This window comes from Rattus rattus, chromosome 8 (assembly GCF_011064425.1).
Source record: "Rattus rattus isolate New Zealand chromosome 8, Rrattus_CSIRO_v1, whole genome shotgun sequence".
Lineage (NCBI taxonomy): Eukaryota > Metazoa > Chordata > Mammalia > Rodentia > Muridae > Rattus > Rattus rattus.
The window spans coordinates 107,960,189-107,980,838 of NC_046161.1; the positions used below are offsets into that span (position 1 = coordinate 107,960,189).

A 20,650-nucleotide genomic window follows, 5' to 3' on the forward strand; every position below is an offset into this window, starting at 1 on the left:
ATCTGGAAAAACGTTCTGACTTTTCCAGATGTGCATTCCTTCTGGCCACAAGGTAATGGTGCTTGCCTCAGAGAGAGACGGTGAGCATTAATACTCTGTAGGTGAGCACACTATTTTTTTTATAGATGTCGATTGGTTCCTGCTGGACAATCACCTCTCCAGAGCTTGCTGAGCGTGCTGTGCTCTCCCTGTGCTGGCTCTGTCTGCACAAGGCTATATATTGCTTTGGCAGAACATACTGAGTTTTATCTCGTGACTTGGACAGCGAGTCTGGATTTCTGCTCTGCATTGGACATCTTGGTATAATTTATAGAACAAAGGCAAGATGAACTTAGAAAGGCCCTAAGATGTATAAATAAGGGAAACTAGAGGGACTTGCCAAATACGACTCCAACTTCTGTGGTGTTAAGATGTGTGTGTGTGTGTGTGTGTGTGTGTGTGTGTGTGTGTGTGTGTGCGTGTGTGTGTGTTTAATCCCCTTGTCCTTGCAATGGCTGCTTTATGTCAATGAGCTATCTGAAAAGGTTAAAATTGTATAATGAAGGTAATGTTCATGATGGTCATTTTTACATTTTTCTCTCACAGTTTCTGCCCCTGACAAAGTACTATCAAATGATTGAAAAGGAAGGGGTACCTGTCACATGACACAATTCCTTGTCTAGGGCTCTGACCTTGATCTCATACTCTAATAAGTGTGTGCTGTTCAAATATTCTGTCTGTCTCATCTCTCTCTGTGTCTGTCTGTCTCTCTCTGTGTGTATCTGCCTGTCTTGGTGTGTGTGTGTGTGTGTGTGTGTGTGTGTGTGTGTGTGTGTGACTCCCTCTCCCCTCCTTTCCTCTCCTATAGAGCTATAAAAACCATACAATACAACAGCAACCAGAGGGATCCTTTGCTCAGTCTCGGTCCTCTTCTCACTGGAGCCCAAGGAAAGGCACCACGACTGGGGAATCCAGCAAGTAGGAAGCACTTAGAATGTTTTGGGAGACTTTTTTTCCCAGTAAAGAATAGGATGGCAAATAGTCTCTAACATGGAATCTCCCCATGCATCGTCTTTCCTAGGTAGGTTTTACAAACGCATTTCGCTGAGTCTACACTTGGCCATGATGGTCCAAAAGGTCCCCCAGAGCCTACGGCACTGTATTAGGAGTAAGGAGAACAGAACAAAGAGTGGGGACCCTAAAAGCTTTTCTTCATAAGTCAGGCCTAAGTGTAAAGAGTTCTGAGTTTCTTCCTGGAGTACAAGTCCTCTTGCACGCAAATCTCTGTTTCTGCCTCTGTGCCCACTTCTATCCCTAGCTGCCCGTGGCATGTGCTTCTGTGCTTTTCCCAGGGGCCTTTCTACTTCTGGAGGAAGTGTTTGTCTGAAAGAGTGCTAGTCGATGAGCAAAGTTCCACCCCAGAGCCGCTATGCATCCCAAAAGCTCGCCCTTGGAGAAGAGAAACATTGAGCCTCAGGTGACTGAGAACACTTACTGTTGGCTGCATTATGTATGGCAGGTGTGGCGTCCATGACGTGCTCTGGACCTACGCATCAAACAGCAGTCATTAGGACAAGGCAATCACACAGGGAACCCGGTGCTTGTGTTCGGTGGCACTGCTCTAGGTCTTAGGAAGTGGAGGCAGAAACTGGCCCTGATTTCCTAATTCCCCATTTAGGTGGCTAGCTGCAATACCCCCATAGGCCAAGCTGTGTGTGTGTGTGTGTGTGTGTGTGTGTGTGTGTGTGTGTGTGTGTGTGTGCATGTAAGTCAGCACCAGGTGTCATTCATAAGGTAAATTTTTATCTTGTTTTCCTTCGTTGTTATTTTTCTTTCATTTCATTTCATTTCCCTTTTTTTTTTCTTCAGACTGGCCTCTCACTAGCTTGGAATGCATCAAGTATGCTAAGCTGACTGGACAAGCCAAGCAAGTCCCAAACCTGTTTGACTCCACCTCCCTAGTTGGGATTACAAATCTGGACCACTAAACCTGTTTTCCTGTGGCTTTGGGGATTGAGAGCATTTGACTGACCCACTTCCCCCAGCTCTCATGGCTGAACCCTGAAACCTTCTTTCACAGTCAGAGTTGAAGAGCCCCAGAGACTATTTGTAGGTCAGCTCCCAGGGACACCCAGGGAAACATTTCAAAGAATCCGAAGTTGACTGCTAAGGCTCCCCAATTGTTCCATTAGCAATTGAAGCCTCACGTGTGCAGGTGGCCCCATCTTAGAACTAGCCAAGCAGCGAAATTAGTGTCAGAAAGAAACAGAACAGAAAGTGTGGAGGAATGTTTTAGGTCGAGGTCAACTTAAACATGTTTGAGATATTACTCTCTCCCATGACAACTGGTACTGTGTATAAAAATGTGTTAGGAAAGTCACCCGCTCTTCCAAAATATCATGTGTCAGACATATGAGAAAATCCGTGAGCGTGGATCATCACACAGAAAGCCAATGAGGTTCTATTTTTATGGTATATCTTATTTTTAATTCCAATATTCACCAACATACTTTAGTCGCTTTGTTTTGTCTTTTGTTTAAGTGGTGCAAAGTAAGAATTAACAACACGGGAAATTGCTGTAATCTTTGGAAGGAGATAATCACTTTCCTGTGGATATTTGTTCATGATGCTGCCTGAGTATTCCATGCTGTGGCTCAGTGGGCGGTCTTGGCTCCAGCAGGAGCCAAGATTAGAAAACAGACAACACGTCACACACACACACACACACACACACACACACACACACACACACACACACACACACACGCACGCCTGAAGGAAGAATGAAACTGAAACACACCTGCACACAGCCTCATGGGCCCCAAGAGGAGACAATTAAGAAGATTAAGAAGTCAGCCACTCTGGAAACACCTCATGCAATTTAAACAAGAATCTACCCCATTGGTGTGGAGATCTTGTTTCAGGAGTCTGCGTGTCATAAAGGAATGGTGTGCTTCTGGGAGATTCGGTGGTTAAGGGAAAGTGTGTATACACTTCAATTTTGACGCTCTGACAGATGGGACGTCCTGGAAAATGTATAGAGTGGCTGAGCTGGGGAACACCACCAAATTCATGGCAGTAGGTAACACTGGCTTCCTGCCCACACCCATTTTGCATACTACAAAGAAATCACGAGTGCACACATGTGTGTGTACTTTCCCAGTCTCTCCCTATGTGGCATTTACAGGCATTTTATGATGAGAACTGGAAGAGTGGTTAGCAACAGCAGAAGAGAGAATGGAGTGGTGGATTGGCATAGCTGGTAGGTAGCTCACAAGAGCAAGATGAGGAGTGAGTTTTGCAGAAGCGTGGCTATTTCCAGCCCCCTTTGGACTCAGAACGACTGGCTGGAAGACCTGGTCTAGGACACACAGTGAGTCTCAAATGCCCCAACAATTTCAACATGTGGGACCCCAACATCTGATCTTTTTAAGAATAAGAAATGAGGTAAAGAGCAGGAAGAAGAAACATGTTTTACGGTCTTCATTGTCTTCCCCCCCCGGGAGGTCCCATTTAATACCTAGTGGGGTATTTACCAAGATGAGATGAAAAGATAGCTACCCCCGAATACAATACAGGGAGGGCTCCCTACAAAGATGCTTCTTAGAGAAGACCCCTGTGGAAAGTGAGCAACCAAACCAGCAGACAACAGGCAGGACCATTCCCCAGCATTGAAGGAGCTCTGTAGAAAGGGTGCAAAGCAAACCAGATCTGATTACTTAGTGAGCTAATGCAAAGAAACCCTGGGAAGCCAGGAACCGTCCATTAATTCCCGACCGGAAGAGTATCACATTAAGGTATGGCTACTGTGTAGGCCACCATTTTTTAAAAAATTCTACCATGCCCTTTTGGACTCTCAGTAGCATATTACTAGCAAGAAAGACCTTGCCTGAGGTGCAGGTGAACAGACGTACCTGGTATGTGGAGACAGGGGAGGCGGCAATGAATGGTGTGATAGATGTCTGCGGGATCATGCGGTTGGTTGCGAGACTGTACGGTGAAGAGTAAAATCTGTGAACAGAGAACAACAAGAGATTCGTGAAGCAACTGCATGCTTGGCCTGTTATCCAGCCCTGCCAAGCACATCAACAAAAGAGAGTTCCCTGGGACTGCTTTCCCACAGAACTGTTCACAGGACCACCATCTGGAAGGGCTACATATCTGATCCCTCTAAGAGGGGCAGATCAGGTGAACTTTAAGTCATCTTGCAAAATCAACTGAGGACACAACAGTGTTGGTAATGACAAGGTAGAGGACTGCATTGAGCTTTACAAATGGTGATGTTGTACAATTGTTCTCCAAATGCAAAGGGCACCAGGCTTTGTAAGGCCATCTGTCCAGGAAAGAATTTATTGCTAGAAGGTTCTAGATCAGTGGTTCTCTACTTGCTGGTTTATGACCCCTCTCAGGATTGAACAACCCTTTCACAGGGGTTACATATTACATATCCTACATATCAGATATTTGCATTACAACTCATAACAGTAGCAAATGACAGTTATGAAGTAGCAATGAAAATAATTTTGTGGTTGGGGGGATCACCACAACATGAGGAACTGTATTAAAGGGTTGTGGCATTAGGAAGGTTGTTCTAGATATTTTGCGCTAGTATCCATGCCTCCCTCAGAGAATATTTTCTCCACGGAAGGAGAAGAAAGAGGATGATTTGAGTCTGGATTGGAACAAGAACTTTCTGGATTCGACCAAGGAAGTGGTGTAGGTAACAGGATTATGGGACATGCTCCAAGAGACTGTGGGTTGTACTTAAGTTCCTTGGCCTTCCGGAACATCCACTGAACAATTACACAATAATACTGGGTGAAATTAGGAGCTCACAAATTCAAGGGAAGAACCTTCTCTTCCACAGAAGAGAAGCCTAGATATTAAAGCCATCTGCATACCTATCAAGAGCAGGAGAGGTCTCAGTGTCTACCAGGTGTCTGCTGATCTAATACTTCAGTGGGATTTTAAGCCATTTTCCCACATAGCTCCATTTACATGAAAGACCAAAGTAGCCATGGGACAGATAAGACAAGGTCACCAGAGAAAGACTATGCACTCACGTTCCTATTTATTGGGATAAAGCAAAGACTCTTTGACTTTGCTAAATTCATAGCAAGAGTCAGTCATGACGCTCCTTTTATAATTAGCAAGACAAAGTATTGACTAATTCTAAGGACTCACTGACACTTTGAAGACAGACTCCCAAGGGTTTATCTAAAAGGAAACATTTCATGGTACTTCTGCTGGATAGAGGGAACCTAAGCTTTGAGGTTCCCAAGACTCAAGTTGTGAATGCTTCGAAGCAAGGATTAGCAACTTCATATTTTTATTATAAATTTATGTAAGCTAAACTTATTGTATATATATTGTGGGTCTGTGCGCTTGTGAGTACAGTGCCTGTGGAGGCCAGAAGAGGGTGTTGGATCTATTTCTAAGTCCTCTGACAGGTGTGGTGGGAACCAAACTCAGGTCTTCTGTGACAGCAGTGAGCTTTCTTCGCTGCTAAACCATCTTTCCAGTCCTTACCGGGGATTATTAAAAAGCCATATCCTTTGGATTTGTTTAAATGTGTAGATAGGAAAACCAAAAGACAAAACCAACTGATCCATTCTATGACCTGTCCTTCCTACACCTGCTCAGTGGCTCTTCTAGCTAAGACTGATGCTTTTAAAGGGACACTAGGTACCACCTACCAGGACAGAAGACAAACACACAAAGGTGAGTTCTGACACGAATACAGAGAAAGTGAAGTTCTCTTGCTGGAGGGAATGCATAGCGGAATGCTGTCTAGGACAAAGGCTTGGAGGTTCTTATGAGCATAAATACAGACATACCCTGTGACCCAGGACCCTGCTCTTCCTAAGCAAGGGAAACGAAAACTTGTTTATACAAAACCCTTAATGCAAATGAAGGCAGAAACTTTATTCATGTTCTCCTGAAACTGGTAACAACCAGATGTATTTAAAATCTGTCCAAAAACAGCGGTGCGCCTATACAGTGGAACTCCATGACAGTAAACACAGCCATGCTTATTGTCCATGAATCGTTGATTCCAGATCCTCCTCAACCCTGGATACCTGAACACAGAGATTCTCTGTTCTCTTGTATAAGACAGGTAGTGTGTTCATACTGCACCTAGTCCAGGTTTACCACAGGTTAACTCTAGATTACTCTAGATAATCTTTAGTACAGGTACAAATCCTATTAGCAGCTAGACCTTGCCTTCTGTAGGATAAAGGCAAGAATAAATTGTCTGGATGTAGATGCATTTTTTCCAAACATTTTGTATTGTAGTTGGCAGGGTCTGTGAATGAGAAATCTATGAACTGGGAGTCAGCCATAACCAGTGGCAAAGACAACAGGGTAGATCTTAAGGGAGTTATACTCAATGAAAGAAGAACCAAGATACTACAAAGTGCACATCGTGTTTATATCACAATGTGGAAAAGGCAAAATCATAGAGTCGGGAGATGAGTCACAGGCTGGGATAGTCTAATTATGAGAGAAGGGGTTACTTCAGCGGGGTTGAAGGGGATTTAGGAGTCGGGGCAGATCTTCAAAGCATGATTGCTGTGAGCTCAGAACTGTCTGTACCTACTGGAATCATAAAGTTATATCCCAGAAGGGCAATTATACACACACACACACACACACACACACACACACACACACACACACACACGTATATATATATATATATATATATATGTATATACACATACATATACATATACATATACATACATACTATGAGTTAATGTATAGATCATACATATAGAAGTATATGTATTTATATACTCAACTCAAAATTATACCAAATTCTCCTTGCTCTGGGGGATTGCTTTTGGAAATGAGGTCTCATGCAACCAAAAGCTGGTCCTTGACCCATTAAGTAACCGAGGCTAGCCTTGAACTCCTGACCCTCCAGCCTCAGCCCCCTGAGTGCTGGGATTGCAGTTTCATATCATCCTGCCATACAGGAAACACTGGTTTTGAGCTAGGATCTCACTATGTAGAACAGACTGGCCTTAAACTCGTGTTAATCCTCTTGCTTCAGCCTAGCAGGGGCTAGGACTGCAGGGACCTTTGCACTCTTTATTTTTATGCGCATGCTTGTCTATGCGTGTCTGCCTGCTGGTCTGTATGTGCACCGTGCACATGCAGGGGTTCACAGAGGCCAGAAGAGGGTGTAGGAAGCTTTGGAGCTGGAGTTAAAAGTGGTTGTGAGGCATCTGACGTGGGAGCTGGGAACCAGATCCAGGTCCTCTGGCCCTCTACTTTCTGCTTTGAATGGTTTGCTGAACATTTACTCTGTGTACCTATGTGTTTCAGACAGGACTCGGACGGAAACATCACTCAATACTCCTCTATGTTGTCCCTTAAAGAATGCCTTACCGCTATGCTCATCTGCCTAACAGTCTTTCATGGCTTCTCATTGCAATGAGGATGGCATTCAGTCACCAGCCAATCAGCCTACTGCCAAAATTTCAGATGACTTTTCATACCCACTACTCACACATCTGGGATTCTGGAACTTTCTCTTCCCTATGATCCTGTTTTTACTTTTCCCAAGGAGCAGCACAGTGTAGAATCTGTCTACATAGATGTTTTTCTAGCTTCTACTGCACCACCCCTTTGCCCTCTCATATGTGGATTCTTTAAGGCAATTGTGGCATATATATATCTATATCTCCACCCTCTCCTTTATTACTTTTCTTTGCTCTGTAACTGAAGCCGCTGAAAGTTTCTCAAGAAGGAAAAAACAGTCTCTGCTATAGATTGAATGTGTCTCCCGCCTCCGCAGCTCATACATTGAATTCTTGACTTCTGGCACAACTGTATTGGAAGACAGACCTCTGAAAAAGCAATTAAAGTGAGAGGGCACAACAAGGGTGGGTTTGCGGTGAGAAAGAATCTGTGATTTAGGTTAGAAACAGATACCTAAGAGCCTACTTTCCACCCTCTACACACGCACACACACACACACACACACACACACACACACACACACACACACACAAACACACACAGAAGAAGGGCCATCATGGAAGCCATTGAAAAGCCTGAAAGGGGCACCCTCACAGAAAGCAAATTATGCCCTTGATTTTGAACTCTGAGCTGTTGGAGTTTGGGAGGAGATCAATTACAGTTAAGATAATGACTTGGCCATGGAACCCTAAGCTGGAAAATACAGCATGCTCCTTAACTGTTTTTCTCTGTAGACAATATGGATTCAGGCAACGATGCCCTCACTGTGTAGGACGGAGCCTGTGGCACGGTAGTAATACAGTAATTGTTTATTGGGGGATAAATGCATGGGAAGTCCATGCTAGCGTCTGACCAATCACAAAGGGTCCATGAAGCTGACTGTAAGCTAGAGATGAGACTCCAGAGAAGGAAAGCCCTGGGGCCACATCTTGGTAAATGTCCAAGGGACGTTGAAGTAATGTGTGCTTTCCAAGAACGAAGTGTGTTCGTAACCAGACGTGGCAGTTCCTTTGCCATGGAAGGTCTGGTTAGCTTTTAACAATCCTTTCTAGGTCCCCTAGGCAGGCAGTGGGCAGAGAGACCTACCCTGGGCTGATAAGGACATGCCCAGGCACTCAGAGTCCATCTCATGCCCCATACAGTGATGGAAGGTGTTGCACAAGTCTGCTCTCACCCGCAAGCTGGCAGACAATCCACGTGCTGCCTTTTAGCATGGACGGTCTACTTTGTAAAGTGTTCCAATTGGAATATTTAAATGAAAGCAATGAAATTGGATAGACAGAGTTTGCAAAGAAATTCTCTGTGTGTGTGGAGATGCAGAGAACTGAAATATAAAGAAACCAACCGAGTAAAAGGACGTTCACTGAAGGAACCTGCGTGTGGGGGTGGAGGGGATTTAATGTGTTTTTGTTCTCTCTGCTCTCATCCCATCCATTGCATACTTCCCAGCATGCTCTGAAACTGGCATTCAAGTCAGAGTCCCCCAGAAGGGCAAACACAGTAAGTGGAGCAGGCGGAGCCCTGGACCTTAATCTAATTCTACGATCCTGCTGCAAGAGTGCTCTTCTCAAACCCAAAGAGGAACTGGAGGAAAGTCCAGGCCATTCCAGGAGTGGCCCCACTGTGGCAACTGGGGCTCAGGACGGCCCCTGCCCCATGTCCATACATGCTTTACAAACAAGGTCTGATTGAGAAGTTAGTTCAGACAGTGAAGGGCAAACGTAAGACTTGGGTTTAATTCCTAGAGCACACTTTAAATCTGGGTGAGGCTGTGAACGTAATCTTCTAATCCCAGTACTGGGGTCGTGGAGATAGGAAGATGGCTGGTTAGGGCTCACTGAGCAGCCAACCAGCCAGCCGTACTTTTTGAGAGTCTGGCCAGTGAGAGCCTATCTCAGAAACAATGCTGAGTATCTCCTGGGAATGACATCTGAGGTTAAACTCTGGCCTAAACATGAATGTACATGTATGCACACACACACACATACACACACACATATCATATACACATGCATATACATATGCATACACATACATCATACCACATAGAGATCATATATATATATATATATATTTTCACACATGTAGGCTGGCGAACACACATACATGTACACATGTACTTGTTCACATATACCCAAACAAACATGTACACATACTATAGAAACAAATCCCGGCCCTTTCATATTGGCATCTATTTAAAAAAATCCAGATAAATGTCTCATGTGGAGGGATTATGTAATGGGGAATCTAATAGAAAATCAACCCAACTTGTAGCCATCATAGCAAAGTTAGAAGCATGGGTAGGGGGTGGTTCTGATGATTTGCGTGTGAACTGAAGGTCCTGTTCCGCACTTGGTTTTTGATTGATCAATAAAGATACTAGTGGCCAAGCACTGGGTGGAAGAGGCAGGACTTCCATGTTCCTGTTGGCAGACTGGGAGACACAGGAAGAGGGAAGGAGACTCCCCGTGCTTCAGAGGGAGAGAGAGCCACTAGTCATGTGAGATCTCTGGTGGAGTGTCCATTGGCCGCTTCCTCACTGGGCCTGGGTTAGCAGGTGGGGGATGAGAAACACGACTAAGCTGAGGGCAGATTTAGAGCACTGAGCAAGGAGAAGGTAACTGGGCAGTTAATTTGAGGGCAGATTTAGAGATGATGAGCTGGGAGTGAAGGTAAGGGCACTTAGCTGTGGGAGGCTTAGAAATGCCCCGCCATTGAGCTAAAAGGAATATTAAAAGTAAGCTAGTGTGTGTGTACGTGTGTGCACGTGTGCACGTGTGTGTGTGTGTGTGTCTGTGTGTCTGTGTGTCTGTGTGTGTCTGTGTGTCTGTCTTTCATCCATGGATCCAAGGGAACCAGGGCAGTGGCTGGTAGTAGGCTCCATCTGTCAGGAACTTAATGCAGCATACTAGAAAGTACATGATACAGAGGCACCCCATGCACATATGTGCCTTTGTAATTTCTATGTGGGAATGCACGTATCATGACTAGTGAGTCCTGTTATAAAACACTGAGAATGGATGCCTGGGCCAATTATTCAACTGAAAGTAGTTTACTCTCTTAAGAGCTTTGTTTCCAATGCTTAGTGATTTTCATGATTTGTTGTTCATTCTATGTGTGTAAGTGTTTGCCTACATCAATGTGTGCCACATGCATGTAGTGACTGAGGGGCCAGAAAAGGGTATCAGATCCATTGCAAGTGGAGTTACAGATGGTTTTGAGTCATGTGGGTGCTGGAACCTGAACTCACGCCACACACACAGGCACACAGACACACACAGAGATGTACACACGTATGTATATATGTGTACATTTGGGGTCATGATTTCCATCATGCAAAAGCCTTCATTGTAATCTAACTGGGTGTTCTAAGCTCAGTGCTGTTCTATTTTCCTTTGGTGATGTCTGGAGACAACCAGAGGCCGCTGACATCTGTGGGAAAGTTCTGAGAGCCTACAGATTACTCTGCAGCGCGTGAGGGAAAATACAACCCACATGTTATCCAGCTTCAACTTCTAGACAAGCTGACACTAAGAAGCCTGGTGTGGGCACACGGATGAGGCTCTACATGACCTAAATGATGAAGAGCTGAGAGAAAACCAGATACGATCTATAGAACCAAGCTGCTTGTCGAAAACCCATTCACCTTTGGGTATGGTGTGCACTCGGGTGCTTGCACAACGCATGACTCTTGTGGAGGTCGAAGGACAGACTCGGATTTTAGTTCTCATTTCCCACTTTGCTTTTGAGACAAGGTCTCTCTCATTTTGCTGCTGCCTACAGCAGGCTAGCCCATCGCGGAACCCCAACAGTTCTCCTGTCCATGCCTCCCATCTTTCTATGGGAGTGCTGGGATTCTAGACTCACCTTATAGCTTCTGCTGCAGGTGGGTGGTGGGGATCAGAAACTCAGTCACGCACTGCCGGCTCTGCCCACTGAGCCATCTCCCCAGCCCTGTACGTGTGCTTTTGAGGAACACAGGAGTTCCTGAGTTTTCTGGCATTAAAGGCAAATATCTTCCCTAAGCCCAAGAAAATGAGAGTGTAGGGTCACTAATGGGATATCAGTTTGCCTAAAGAAAAGTCATCTCAGGGGGATTTGCACTCAGTGGTAATATAGTAAAATCTTATTTCGCTGGCAATAAAAATAACACAGACATATCAATAACCCCAGGGTGGGATGCTTTTTACCACAAAGAAAACATACAAAATCCTATTTGCACACCAAAATAAACAGTAAGAGCTTGTGTTTCATGTCCATGGGCAATACTGTTAGAGTAGGAACGGTGGATACTCAGGCTAACCAATAGGATAAGATTAATACATTTTTGGCCATTTTTACTAGAACACCAAGATGTTTCTTTATATCATCGTAACAATGTATCACTGCAATACCAACATAGCTTCCCTCTCATTTCGTCCTCAGAGTAATAGTGTCGGGTTTCTGTATCACTTAATATCAAATGCCCATAGAAAATAGCTTGGGAAAGAACACCGCAGGAGACATTCCCTTGTCGTCTCTCACAGGAATACACAGCACTCCAATAAAGGCCTCTGAGAGGCTTTATGCAGCACATCATGGGGAGAGGGGCAGCAGAGAGATGTGCTGGGAATGTAAGGAGGCTTATTTCTCATCCCCCCAAGTCATATCTGAAAGTGGTGGGATTTCGTAGTGCACTGCTAGGAAAATAAGAACAAAAGCAGACGGTAATAACAGATTGTAACAGAGTTAGGCTGAGCGAGTACAGGGGAATTTTTATTTCTGCTAAGCTGATCTGTGGCAAAAAACAAACAAACAAACAAACAAACAAAAAAAAACCCCCAAAAAAAACAAAAACAAAAACATTATTCAAGTCTCCCTTCTCAGTTATGTCTTTGACCTTTTAACCTCCTCCAACTCTTAGGTAAAAGTGACACTGAACTAATTTTCAGTGGTAACTTGGATGGATTCAGAGAGATGATATTGGGATTTCCCGGTGACTACCAACAGCAAAGTCTTACTAGGCCAGGTTCAGGTCTTCGTGCTAACAAGGCAAGCATTTACTGACTGAGCTCTCTCCCCAGCCTTAGGTAATTTTAATCTCTCTTCAGTGATTTTTCCCCCACTTATAAGATGTTCCTGCTTTAGGACTTCTTCATTATGCTGCACCATAATGAAGAGGCAAGTTTTGAACTTTGAAATATGCGCCTTCACAACTTTCTGTACCTGCACAGCTCCCCCAGGAGAAGCTTTTACTCTTGTAAGAGGTTGGCAGCCAACTCTGCAGACCCCTGTGCTCAGGCAGCCCCTGTTCTCAGAAAGCGTCACCTTAAGTCACCTTCCCCAAATCCCATGCCAAATCCCATGACAGCCACAGCGCATGCTCTTTCTCTGTGTCTGACTCTGTATCCGTCTCTCTCTTTCTCTTCCTTCCTTTCCTTTTTTCTGTCTTTCTTTCTGTCTTTCCTTCATTCTTCCTTAGTTTTCCCAGATAGGGTTTCTTCCTAGAGCCCCAGCTGTCCTAAAATTCACTCTGTAGACCAAACCACCCTTGAACCCAGAGATCTGCTTGACTTTGCCTCCTGAGCACTGGGATTAAAGGTGTGCATTTGAACCTGGCAATACTGTCTTTCTTACTAACCCAGACAGACTTGAGGAAATAGCAGGCTCTCCTAGGGGTAAGATGCTGTATTGGATTCTCTCTCCTTGTTTTTGGATAGTTTATGTATTTACATTTCAAATCTTATCCCCTTTCCCAGTTTCACCCTCTCCCATCCCCCCTCCCCCTGTTTCTACAAGGATGTTCCCCCTCCCACCCACCCACACCTACCTCAACACCCTGGCATTCCCCTATACTTGGGAAAAGAGCCTTCACAGGACCAAGGGCTTCTCTTCCTATTGATGCCAGACAATGCCATCCTCTGCTTCATATGTGGCTAAAGCCATGGGTCCCCTTGTGTACTCTCTGGTTGGTGGTTTAGTCCCTGGGAACTCTGGGGGTCTGGTTGGTTGATATTGTTGTTCTTCCTATGGGGTTGCAAACCCCTTTACCTTCTTCAGTTCTTTTTCTAACTCCTCATTGGGGTCCCCATGCTCAGTCTGATGGTTAGCTGCAAGCATCCTCATCTGTATCAGTAGGGCTCTGGCAGAGTCTTTCAGGAGACATTCATATCAGGCTTCTGTCAGCAAGCACTTTCTTGGCATCAGCAGTAGTGACTGGGTTTTGTGGCTGCATATGGGATGGATCCCCATGTGTGGCAGTCTCTGGATGGCCTTTTCTTCAGTCTCTGCTCCACACTTTGTCCCTGTATTTCCTCCTATAAGTATTCTGTTCCCCTTCTAAGAAGGAATGATGCATCCACATTTTGTCTTCCTTCTTCTTGAGCTTCATAGGGTCTGTGGATTGTATCTTGGGTATTCCAAGCTTTTGGGCTAATATCTACTTATCAATGAGTACATAACATGTGTGAGTTTTTGTGATTGGGTTACCTCACTCAGGATGATTTTTTTTATTTGCATCTATTTTCCTAAGAATTGCATGAAGTCATTGTTTTTAATAACTGACTAGTACTCCATTGTGTAAATGTACCTAATTTTCTGTATCCATTCCTCTGTTGAAGGACATCCTGGTTCTTTTCAGCTACTGGCTATTATAAATAAGGCTGCAATGGACATAGTAGAGCATGTATCTTTGTTATATGTTGGACCATCTTCTGGGTTTATTCCCAGGAGTGGTGTAGCTGGGTCCTCAGGTAACATTATGTCCAATTTTCAGAGGAACTGTCAGACTGATTTCCAAAGTGGTTGTACCAGCTTGCATTCTACCGATAACGGAGGAGTGCTCCTCTTTCTCCACATCCTTGCCAGCATCTGTTGTCACCTGAGTTTTTTTTATCTTAGCCATTCTGACTGGTGTGAGGTGGAATCCCAGGGTTGTTTTGGTTTGCATTTCCCTGATGAGTATGGTTGTTGAACATTTCTGTAGGTGCTTCCCTGCCATTCAATATCCCTCAGTTGAGAATTCTTTGTTTTGCTCTGTACTCTGTTTTTTAAGAGGATTATTTGATTCTCTGGAGTCTAAATTCTTGAGTTGTTTGTATATATTAGATATTAGCCCTCTATCGGATGAAGGATTAGTAAAGACCTTTTCCCAATGTGTTGGTTGCCATTTTGTCCTATCAACAGTGTCCTTTGCCCTACAGAAGCTTTGCAATTTTTTGAGGTCCCATTTGTTGATTCTTGAACTCAGAGCACAAGTCATTGGTGTTCTGTTTAGGAAAATTTCCCCTGCACCTATGTGTTTGAGGCTCTTCCCCATTTTCTCATCTATTAGTTTCAGTGGTTCTGGTTTTATGGGGGAGGTCTTTGATCCACTTAAACTTGAGTTTTGTACAAGGAGATAAGAATTGGTCAATTTGCATTCTTTTACATGCTGACCTCCAGTTGAACCAGCACTATTCCTTGAAAATGCTATCTTTTTTCCCCCATTGAATGGTTTTAGCTCCTTTGTCAGAGATGACGTGATCATAGGTGTGTGGATTCATTTCTGGGTCTTCAATTCTGTTCCATTGGTCTATCTGTCTGTCTCTGTACCGATACCATGCAGTTTTTAATCACGATTGCTCTGTAATACAGCTTAAGGTCAGAGATGGTATGATTCCCTCAGAAGTTTTTATTGTTAAGAATAGTTTTCACTATCCTGGGTTTTCTTTTTTTTTGTTATTGCAAATGAATTTGCAAATTGCTCTTTTTAACTCTATGAAGAATTGAGTTGGAATTTTGATGGGGATTGCCTTGAATGTGTAGATTGCTTTCAGCAAGACGGCCATTTTTACTGTATTAATCCTACCGATCCATGAGCATGGAAGATCTTTCCATTTTCTGAGATCTTCCTTGATTTCTTTCCTCAGAGACTTGAAGTTCTTGTCGTACAGATCTTTCACTTGCTTGGTTAGAGTCACACTGAGGTATTTTATATTATTTGGTACTATTTTGAAGGGAGTCATTTCCCTAATTTCTTTCTCATCCTGTTTATCCTTTCAGTAGAGGAAGGCTACTCATTTGTTTGAGTTAATTTTATACCCAGCTACTTTGCTGAAGTTGTTTATTAGGTTTAGGAGTTTTCTGGAGGAATTTTTGGGGTCACTTATTTATACTATCATATCATCTGCAAATAGTGATATTTTGACTTCTTCCTTTCCAATTTGTATCCCTTCGACCTCTTTTTGTTGTCTGATTGCTCTGGCTAGAACTTCAAGTACTATATTGAATAAGTAGGGAGAAAGTGGGCAGCCTTGTCTGATCCCTGATTTTCATGGGATTGCTTCAAGTTTCTCTACATTTTGATTGATGTTTGATTCTGGTTTGCCGTATGTTATTTTTACTGTGTTTAGCTATGGGCCTTGAATTCCTGATCTTTCTGAGACCTTTACCATGAAGGAGTGTCAAATGGTTTCTCAGCATCTAATGAGAAGATCATGTAGTTTTTTTTTTCCCTTTGGGTTTGTTTATATAGTGGATTACATTGATGGATTTCTGTATATTGAACCATTCCTGCTTCCCTGGGATGAAGCCTACTTGATCATGGTGTATGATCATTTTGAGTGTTCTTTGATTTGGTTTGTGAGAATTTTATTGAGTATTTTTGCATCTATATTCATGAGGGAAATGGTCTGAAGTTCTCTTTCTACGTAGGGTCTTTGCATGGTTTAAGAATAAGTGTAATTGTGGCTTCAAAGAACAAATTGGGTAGTGTTCCTTCTGTTTCTATTTTGTGGGATAGTTTGAAGAATATTGGTATTAGGTCTTCTTTGGAGGTCTGATAGAATTATGCACTAAACCCATACGATCTTGGGCTTTTTTTGGTTGGGAGATTTTTAATGAATGCTTCTATTTCTTTAGGGTTTATGGGACTGTTTAGATGGTTCATATGATCCTAATTTAACTTTGGTAACTAGTATCTGTCTAGAAAATTGTTCATTTCCTCTAGATTTTCCAGATTGTTACATATAGACATTTGTAGTAGAATCTGATTATTTTTTTTGAATTTCTGCAGTTTCTGCTGTTATGTCTCCCTTTTCATTTCTGATCTTGTTAATTTGAATACTGTCTCTGTGCCCTCTGGTTATTCTGGTTAAGGGTTTATTGATTCTGTTGATTTTCTCAAAGAACCAGCTCCTGGTTTTGTTGATTCTTTATGTAGTCATTTTTGTTTCTACTTGGTTGATTTCGGCTCTGGGTTTATTTCCTGTCATCTACTCCTCTTCGGTGTATTTTCTTCTTTCTGTTCTAGAGCTTTCAGGTGGGCTGTCAAGCTGTTATTGTCTGCTCTCCCCTGTTTCTTTTTGGAGGCACTTGGAGCTATGTGTTTTCCTCTTAGCACTGCTTTCACTGTATTCCATAAGTTTGGGTATGTTTTGCCTTCATTTTCGTTAAATTATAAAATGTCTTTAATTTCTTTCTTTATTTCTTCCTTGACCAAATTATCATTGAGTAGAGCATTGTTCAGCTTCCATGTGTATGTGGGCTTTCTGGGTTTTTTGTTGTTGTTGTTGTTGTTGTTGTTGATTGTTTTTTGTTTTTTTTTGTTTGTTTTGCTTTTTTGTTGTTGTTTTGTTTTGTTTTGTTTTTGTCCATGGTGATCTGATAGGATGCATGGGATTATTTCAATCTCCTTATATCTGTTGAGGCCTGTTTTGTGACTGATTATATGGTCAATTTTGGATAAGGTATCCTGAGGTGCTGAGAAGAAGGTATATTCTTTTGTTTTAGGATGAAATATTCTATAGATATCTATTAAATTCATTTGGTTCACAACTTCTATTAGTTTCACTGTGTCTGTTTCATTTCTGTTTCCATGATCTGTTCATTGATGAGAGTGAGGTGTTGAAGTCTCCCATCATTATTGTGTATTATTGGTACAATGTATGCTTTGAGCCTTAGTAAGGTTTCTTTTTATGAATGTGAATGCCCTTGCATTTGGAGCATAGATGTTCAGAATTGAGAGTTCATGGTTTATTTTTCTTTAATGAGTATGAAGTGTCCTTCCTTATCTTTTTTGAAAGTCAATTTTATTTAATATTAGACTTCTCCAGCTTGGTTCTTGGGATCATTTGCTTGGAAAATTTTTTTCCAGACTTTAAGTCTGAGGTAGTGTCTATCTTTGTCACTGAGGTGCGTTTCCTGTATGTAGCAAAATGTTGGATTCTGTTTATGTAGCCAGTCTCTTAGTCTTTCCTTTTATTGGGGAATTGAGTCCATTGTTGTTAAGAGATATTAAGGAATAGTGATCGTTGTTTCCTATTATTTTTATTATTAGTGGTGCAAGTGTGTGTGTGTGTGTGTGTGTGTGTGTGTGTGTGTGTGTGTGTGTGTGTGTGCCTATCTTCTTTTGGGTTTGTTGAAAGAAGATTAATTTCTTGCTTTTTCTAGGGTGTAGTTAGGGCTGGATTTGTGGAAAGATATTGTGTAAATTTTGTTTTGTCATAAAATATCTTGGTTTCTCCATGTATGTTAATTGAGAGTTTTGCTGGATATAATGTCCTGGGCTGGCATTTGTGTTCTCTTAGTGTCTATATGACATCTGCCAAGGATATTCTAGCTTTCATAGTCTCTGTTGAGAAGTCTGGTGTAATTCTGATAGGTCTGCTTTTATATGTTACTTGACCTTTTTCCCTTACTGCTTTTAATATTCTTTCTTTGATTTATGCATTTGGTGCTTTGACTATTATATATAATGAGACAAATTTCTTTTCCAATTATTTGGAGTTCTGTAGGCTTCTTCTATGTTTATGGGCATCTCTTTCTTTAGGTTAGGGAAGTTTCTATAATTTTGTTGAAGATATTTACTGACCCTTTAAGTTGGGAATCTTATCTCTCTTCTATACCTATTATCCTTAGGTTTGGTCTTCTCATTGTGTTCTGGATTTCCTGGATGTTTTGGGTTAGGAGCTTTTTGCATTTTGCATTTTCTTTGATTATTGTGTCAATGTTTTCTATGGTATCTTCTGCCCCTGAGATTCTCTCTTCAATCTCTTGTATTCTGTTGATGATGCTTGCATCTATTACTCCTGATCTCTTTCCTAGGTTTTAATCCCCAGGGTTGTCTCTCTTTGTGATTTCTTTTTTGTTTCTATTTCCATTTTTAGATCCTGTATGGTTTTGTTCAATTCCTTCACCTGTTTGGTTGTGTTTTCCTGTAACTCTTTAAGGAACTTTCATGTTTCCTCTTTAAGGGCTTCTACTTGTTTACCTGTGTTCTCCTGTATTTCTTTAAGAAAGTTATTTATATCTTTCCTAAGTCCTCTATCATCATCATAAGATGTGATTTTAAATCAGAATCTTGCTTTTCCGGTGTGTTGAAGTATCCAGGGCTTGATGTCATGAGAGAACTGGGTTCTGATTATGCCCAGTAGTCTTGGCTTCTGTTGCTTAATTTCTTGCACTCTTTCCATCTGATTATCTCAGATGTCAGTTGATCTTGCTGTCTCTGATTGGAGCTTGTCCCTCCTGTGGGCCTGTCAGCTTGTGATCTTAGGAATAAGAACCTTCCTGGGAGACCAGCTCTCTCTGGGCAGGCTTTGGGTCCTGAAGGCTGTGGGACAGCCTTAGCTCTGGGTACAGATGGAATCCAGAAGGATCCTGTCCCAGGCTGCTCGGCAGTTCCTGTGCCCTGTATGCTCCTAAAAGGTCCCTCTTTGGACAGTTAGTGGAGCGAGAGTTGGGTCTCACCTGTGGGCTTAGGAGTCAGAGCTTAGGAGACCAGTTGTCTCTGGGCAAATTTTTTTTGGATTCTTGTTCCCACCTCTGGCTGACTTATTATGGTTTGAAAAATGGGGACATTTGCCCTCACTCAAATGGCACAGCACAGGGCTTGAAATAAAGCAGGTCTGTTGTTCAGGTGTAAGCTCTGGATGTGCTCTAGAATTGAAGCACTCTACAATGGCTTTGTGAACAACTGAGCTGAGGGAACATCAGAGAGAACATGCCATTTTGAAGTCAGTATTAATGCCATCTTGAGATAATGGTCATGTCATTGTGCAGATGACACCTATAATTTCGAAGCTATAGATTTAACAGTTTACGGGTAAGCCAGTATGACATCTAGATTTCACTTCTCTGTGGCCCAGCAAAATAGTTATTGATCTAAACAGCAATGATCACAACTCTGCCTAAACTACTGATGTATGATTAACTATAAAATAATTATCATCTTTCCATTTCTAATAGTATGAACTCCGTAAATAAAAACCAGACAGGTCAAGGTCACTGATCCTACCTTAATCTTGGAATGGAAACGGACAGCTAGCAAATACTCAGGGCCAACGACAAGTCACCCAATGGCAAGTAAAGGGAAGCAGAGAGATAGAAAAGTAATCCAATTACAGAACAGTTTTAGAGAGACCACAGTATGTGGCTTACCAGTCTGCCTTGGTTTCTGGAGGGAGGATTTGAAGCTGAATAAGAGGCTACATTTTTTTCAGACAAATTAAAATGAAGAGCAAAGATAGATTCACCTGAATAAGTCTGATCAGACATAACTCCATTGTAGAAATGTGTTTAACCAAATACTAGGCATCATTAAAGTTGACCTCAATGGAGACAGCTGGGCGACTGAGTCCTAGAGACAGGGTGACTATCTCAAGCAATGCTGATGCTCCTTCCACACCTGATCTTCCTTTCATAGCAGTTTTGAGATACCAGAGGACTAGCACAGATGAGCTAAGAGAAAGGCTTAGAACTGTGGAAATTTGTGAGGAGAGGAAGCCAATGGTAGAAAATGTCTTGCTAAGAGACCGTACATACACAAAAGAAAAAAATATATATCGCCATTTTCTTTGGTGGGGATTTAGAGGCCATAGTCTACTTAAAAAAATAGAAACTGAGAAAAATGAGGTCTACTTACCCATTTTGTAGGGCAGCTGTGGGGTCATAGGTCAGAGCCATGCCAGCCTGCATAGAAGAGGAGAAGAATAGGGAAAAAAATATCTCAACGATTTTATTATTCAGTTCAAAATATTTAATATTCAGTTCAAAAACTTTGTTTTCTTGATTAAAGGTGTACACACACACACACACACACACACACACTTCTTTACCCTTCTTGCCCCAATGGGACAAGTTAAACTACTCACAAACCAGAATTTGCCAATCTGAGATGGGAGTTTAAATAATATTATTCAAATAGACCAAGGGATGATAG

At 42.4% G+C, this 20,650-nt stretch overlaps 1 protein-coding gene across 5 annotated transcripts in view; it reads right to left on the bottom strand.

The window, feature by feature from the left end:
* Nucleotides 1–20,650, bottom strand: part of Rbms3 (RNA binding motif single stranded interacting protein 3) — a 665,104-nt gene that overhangs the window by 89,680 nt on the left and 554,774 nt on the right. For 3 of the 5 annotated variants that reach the window (XM_032911066.1, XM_032911067.1, XM_032911065.1), the window contains exons 9-11: nucleotides 20,354–20,400; nucleotides 3,894–3,990; nucleotides 1,475–1,525 (exon numbers count right to left, since the gene is read on the bottom strand). In XM_032911066.1, the coding sequence (XP_032766957.1) occupies nucleotides 1,475–1,525; nucleotides 3,894–3,990; nucleotides 20,354–20,400 (195 nt within the window). The remainder of the gene's footprint in view (nucleotides 1–1,474; nucleotides 1,526–3,893; nucleotides 3,991–20,353; nucleotides 20,401–20,650) is intronic. The other 2 variants (XM_032911069.1, XM_032911068.1) reach the window with 1 other exon arrangement.